The 6,054-nt window shown below is 33.8% G+C and overlaps 1 protein-coding gene across 2 annotated transcripts; it reads left to right on the top strand.

Moving 5' to 3' along the window:
- Positions 1 to 2,525: 2,525 nt before the first annotated feature.
- Positions 2,526 to 5,777, top strand: LOC114382517 (WEB family protein At2g40480-like). 2 transcript variants are annotated; one of them, XM_028341993.1, is made up of 2 exons: positions 2,526 to 3,141; positions 3,953 to 5,777. In XM_028341993.1, the coding sequence occupies exons 1-2, from the start codon at positions 2,929 to 2,931 to the stop codon at positions 5,417 to 5,419; spliced, it is 1,680 nt and encodes a 559-aa protein (XP_028197794.1). In that variant the 5' UTR covers positions 2,526 to 2,928; the 3' UTR covers positions 5,420 to 5,777. The 2 variants fall into 2 exon arrangements, with proteins under 2 accessions (XP_028197794.1, XP_028197793.1); XM_028341992.1 differs by having other exon boundaries at positions 3,950 to 5,777.
- Positions 5,778 to 6,054: the final 277 nt, after the last annotated feature.

The following is a 6,054-nucleotide window of genomic DNA, read 5'->3' as shown; positions in this document are numbered from 1 at the left end:
AAATCATATTTAAGTTCTCATAAAGGACAAAAGAAGCTTCTCTATCTCCCTATCAATTCCATGCAAATCTAATCAAATTATCAAATATTTCATAATTTTCTTGGCCAGCCAACTTCCAACATTGCATGCATTTTCCTTTTCCCCGCTGAAAGAGCTAATCATGAACACTTATGATGAAGAAGCTATAATAATATCTTTTATTTTGGTATGCACGATACCTACTTAAATTATTTTCTCTGCCTTGGTAAAACGTGTTCACTTGATGTGTTCTCACTCAATGGAAAAAAATGGAAAAATAATGATTAGAGACTTCTTAAGTGGTGATTTGTCATCATTGTGCATTAAAATACGAATTTTTTACCCTGTTAATGCAAATAGTTTTGCAGTAAAACTTTTTTTTTAAAACGGTAACTGTATAAAGCTCTACCATATAGTAAAAGCATAGTTTTATTGGCATCAGGCTAATGTTAATAAAAGGGATTCTTTTTAGGATAAATGTTAATAAAAGGATAAAACATTGTACACCAATTATTGGCAATATTAAAGGATAACACGCCCTTATTCTGACAGAGAATGACTGATTGTAATTTTAGATATTTTGAATAATAAAATTACCATTTTAAAAAGAGCTTTACTAAATTATTACTCTTTATCTATGAGTTGGTGATGGTTTTATAATTATGCATGCATGTAAAAATAGTCAATCGGAAAAAATTGAAAAAAAAGGATAATACTGCATAAGTGTTGTCTTTTATATAATATGTCCAACCAAAAAGTTCATAAGCCCTATTTTATATAAACAATATATATTCAAATAATTTTTTGAAATTATTGTATATTAAGCTTAAGATCATTATTTATCATATTATTTAAAAAAATGACTTATTTAATCTTTTGTCTTATTTCTTAATTTAATTTGGTCATTTATCTTTTAAAAAATTCATTTTATTTCTTTATGTTTTAAAAAAATGACCAAAATGATCCTTATGTGAGAACACAAACTTAACACTTGTTAGTGAAATAAATGTGTAGACGACTAAAAGTCATCACAAAATATAAGAATTTTTTTTCTTCATTCTCCTCGTCTTCTTATTCCTTCTCCTTCCTCTTTTCTCATCTTCCACCATTTTTATCTCCAACTGAACAACATACAATAAAAAATCAAAAACATCATCACCATTGTTAGTCGTTACGGAAATTGATGAAATCATAAGTGCCAAATTCAATTATCCTGATCTACTAAGCTTGGTCTAGTAATTGCAGAAGATGGAGAGACGATTTGGACAAACAACCACATTGTGACCCAATCAAGACCTAAAAGACATTCACAAACCCCACATATATAATAGGAAACAAGTGAAATGCATCTAATATTTTAATTCCTCACAAATAAATCACTAACCCAGAGTTATAAGGTTGATCTGATGGTGAAGGAAGATGGTGAGAGGTTGTGAGTTCAACTCCCCACTAATAAAAAAATTAACAATTAACAACTAACATTTGTTGATAAAAAAAAAATCACTAACATAGCCATGATGCATTCTTTCCCCCCAAAAAAGAAACACAATTGCGGTATATAACAATAGTCCAAAAGTTGGAATTCAAGGTGGTGGGGAGGGCGGGGGGATCTATGTACACTTTGGCGTTACAAACCAAGCATGGATCTCAACCATAGAAAATGGATGTGTGTTTTGTGTGTGTGTTGTTGAGTTGGAGATGAAGATGGTGGAAGATGAGGGAGGAGGAAAGGGAATAGAGAACAAGGGGAAAGAAAAGAGAGAACAAGGATACGAGGATGAAGAAAATAAACAAACTAACATTTTGTTGTTATTTTTAGTCGTTAATATATTTATTTCACTAATGATGTTAAGTGTGAATTGTAGTGATGGAACGATGATTTTGATTCTTTTTAAAATATAAATAACCAAAATGAATTTTCTAAAAGATAAATGATTAAAAAAAATCAAATAGATCATTTATCCTTTAAGAAAATAGTATTATATCTTCTACATTTTAAAAGGTAAATATTTGTTTTTATATAACTATAATTCGTAATAAATAAACATTTTCAATATATAAATTTTATTTTAAATTTACAATAAATAAAAATTATGATATAAAATACTTTTTAATTAAAGTAATGATTAGAAAGTACAATATATAAATACAAATAATAATTTAAAATTATTGAAATACACTTCTTTTAGTCTTAAATGTAAAAAAAAATAAAAAATTCTTGATCTCAAATATAATAAAATTTCAGTTAATTTTACTTTACTATCTCAAAAAAAAAATATAATTTTGATGATCTTTGATACCGACTACCAAGTTCTATTATGTGTTATAATATCAATGTGTTATATTTTTCTTGACATATTTTTATAATATTAAAATGTTAAATTTGCGTAGTTTTATATTTAATATTATTTTTTGTTTTTTTAAAAAAGAACACCAGTATACATGTGCAGTGAATCCTGTGTAGTCGATTCTGAATATAAAAATATATATGTAGCCATTGGCGAATGCTTTTACTGCGTGCGCACGATGGCTAGTATTGGCTACTGGACTAGCATAGCAGTGAGTAAGTGGTGGTCGTATCGTTTGGTACCACCACAGTTCTAAAACTCAATCATCTCATAACCCTCACCGCGCCAATCACGCTCCCAATCACCACCAACCACCTTAAAGCGCACCACCATTGCCCATGGTCCTCAGCCCCACCGTATCATTCAACGGAGAAAAGAAAAAGCGTCCTCTGAAACCCTTTCCTTTTCCCCTTTCGCTTACTCGGCCACGCGACATAATCATCACACTTCCATCATCCTAGGATCGCATAAATTCCCCCAATGGGGCTTTCGCGGAAGTCCAAGCTTCCACATTTAACCAACTTTTTCACCTCTGAAACCCGCTTTTCTTGTTTCAGTGGAAATGGCCGAAACTCGAGACGCCGCCGCCGATGGGGTGCCCGGAACTCCCGCCATAAGGGAAATGAGACCCGAGACCGCGACCCATGCGGGAATCGGGTCGGGTGGGATTCGGAGGGTGAATTTCCGAGCGGAGATTGATACGTCACCGCCGTTTGGGTCGGTGAAAGAGGCCGTGACCCGTTTTGGAGGTAGCGGGCCTTGGATACCGTTTTTTGTAAGTTTTTTTTTTTTTTTTTGCATCTTGGACTTGTGAGTGTGTGTTTGTGTCATTTTTTTTATTTTTTATTTTTACAAACTTCTCCGTCAAGTATTTAAATATCGAGGGCTCAATCTCAAGACTATTAGTTAAAGTGAAACAAAAATCCTGCCTTGGTTGATTCACATGTATATCGTAACAAATTCGATTTATTAGGTCCAAAAATTAACCATTGGATGCAAATAATGAAGTGGAAGTCAAATTTTGAAGTAAACACGGTTGATCCAGCTTAATTCATGGTTATTAGTTCGAGTATGCATTTGACTTAAATACTTGGTTTATAGTAATCTTATATGTTTCAAATATGATTGTCTTTCTTGATCGATAACTATGGCCTATACTAGAAAAAAAAACTAGGTTGTGCATTTTCTTTAACAAAGCATGAATGCAGTTGCATAAATATTTTAGATGTTGTGGAATTAAAATTAGAATTTCATCTCCCAAGTTATACTGCAATGCAAAGTCAAATTTTGGAGTAAACACTAGGTGGTTGTCTTTTTTTTTAACAAATCTTTATTATGTGAAATACCAAAACTCCAATTCAAGCAACAAAATGATGCAAAACATGCAACTTTTTTTTTCTTTTCAATTATAAATTTTTTTAAAAATACTTTAATTATTTATATTTGTTTGATTACTTAGAGGAATTTGGTTGCACGGTTAATGGATTACTAATATGATTTAACGAAGGATAGTTCTTTGTACATTCTTGATCCCTGCCCCGTGTGTTAGTTTATCTTCTGATGTAGAAGAAGACTATGATTAGCAGAACAACATTGAAGATTTTGACCTAAAGAAAGTGGAGGAACAAGCAGCAGAGTTGGAGAAGGATTTGATTGTCAAGGAACTTGAAACGCTTGACGTGCTCGAAGAACTGGGAGCTACCAAGAGGATTGTGGAGGACTTGAAGCAGCAATTACAGAAGGAGGCTATGAAATGTTTAGCAACTCAAGATGTAAATTCATATGAACAAGTTGGAACTACTGTTATTAAGGAGATGGATAAGGAAAATTGTGGAAGTAATGTCAATGATCAAGAACAGGTGATGCAAATTCCAAGCCCATGCTCTATGTCATCATCACCTGATATGATCTTAATAGAGTTGAAACAAGCCAAATTGAATCTAGGCAAAACTATAAATGAACTTGGGGTGATACAGTCCTCTGTTGAATCTTTGAATAAGAAGATGAAGAAGGAGAAACTTTTTCTGGAGAGGACACGCGAAAAGCTAGCAACAAAGTTTGCAGCAGTATCTGCTCAAGAGAGGGTCCAAGAGCAAACAAGATTAAATCCACCAGCACCTCATGTAGAGTTCAATTTTGGTAACACTGCAAATAATTTCAATTCTGATTCTAGGCAGTGCAATAGAATGGCCGAGACAAGAAGACCTGAACCTTCAAAGCCCTTGAATGTGTATGAAGAATATGGATTTAGTGTTAAGACTGCTGAGATGAGGTGGCTTGCGGCTAAAAAGATGGAAGAAGCTGCAAGGGCTGCAGAAGCTATTGCTCTTGCTGAAATCAAGGCTCTATCTAATAATGCTGAGAGATCTTCAGGATTAGTTCTGCCAGAACCGGAGAAAGTCACTTTTGCTTTTGGAGAGTGCTCTCCCCTAAACCTCAAGGCTCAGATACCCGAGGAATCAACCTTGAAGAAGGTAATAGATTCCAACTTTCAAGTTGATGAAACAAAAATTTCCAAACTGACTATTCTGAAGAAGTTGGAGGAAGCAGCTGAAGAAGTTCTACACAGCAAACAAGTCTTGACAGATGCTTTAAACAGAGTTGAAACCGCAAACAGAAAGCAGCATGCTGCTAAGGAGGCTCTAAGGAGATGGATTCCTGAGGATGATATGAAGGAGTATAATAACACTATTAACTGCAACAAGTTTCATCAAGCTGGAATTTATCAAGATTCTCTGCAGGATGTAACCAGGTCAACAACATCAAACAATGATCCAAAGCCTGCTTTAAGGACCACAATTTCAATGAGAGATGTACTTAGCAGAAAGCAGGTTCCTGAAGGATATGCTACAAGAAAGGAGATGGAAGAGCACACTGAACGACAAAAGGTAGCATTGAGTCAAATGCTTCAGGCATTGAGGGAAGATCTAACTCTTCCACCGAAGACCGAGAAAGATGGGAGCAATCAGAAGCCGTTCGTAGCACAGAGGAAGAAATTTGGATTCATTCAAATATCACTCCCCTTGGCAAAGCCAAATAAGAAAAGGGGATGAGATTTCAATCCTTAATCCCTATGCATGGATGAATAGCCACTACTCATGCATCTTCATGTCTTCCCATGCCATTCTTTATTGGTTCATGTGTTCACTTTCATTTATTTATGTAGATGTTTGTGAGTGTCTGATTCTGTAAAATATGTTGTGTTTGAATGATTGGCTTATAATTATGTAGCTAGCTTTAATGGAGCTAGTAGATTATGTTGCTCTGGTTGGATGCATTAGAGTGATGAGGAATTTATCCACAGGGTATGAAGGTTTTTATTTTATCATTGGATTGATAATTTTATTGTTAGAAGTATGATCTATTATGTGGTTGTACCATTATATGAATTTATATTTGTTGATCAGTGTACATTATGGGAAACTTAAAATCTTCAAACTTCAATTCGCAGACCAGCTGGCTGGTTAAAATAATAGCATTGCTTTAACGTAAAACAATATTGGCTCAAACCAACGTTTACACGCTTTCATCTCTGGTGAATACTTCCTGAGGGATAACTTGCAAAAGAAAAATTATACTCCCTGCATGATGTCTCATAATTATGACAAACATTCCTTCATTTTCGATTCGATAAATAACTAAGAAAACATTTTGATGGTGACATCTTTATAATTATTCCTTATCTAAT

The sequence above is a fragment of the Glycine soja genome, chromosome 13 (assembly GCF_004193775.1).
Source record: "Glycine soja cultivar W05 chromosome 13, ASM419377v2, whole genome shotgun sequence".
In the NCBI taxonomy this organism is placed as follows: domain Eukaryota; kingdom Viridiplantae; phylum Streptophyta; class Magnoliopsida; order Fabales; family Fabaceae; genus Glycine; species Glycine soja.
This window is presented reverse-complemented; position numbering and strand designations above follow the sequence as displayed.

What these genes read in the sequence shown, in the direction of transcription:
- LOC114382517 (XM_028341992.1), top strand. Translation starts at nt 2,929, where the DNA reads ATGGCCGAAACTCGAGACGCCGCCGCCGATGGGGTGCCCGGAACTCCC. An exon ending in GGCCTTGGATACCGTTTTTT is followed by an intron (nt 3,142 to 3,949) that starts GTAAGTTTTTTT and finishes GACTATGATTAG; the next exon opens with CAGAACAACATTGAAGATTT.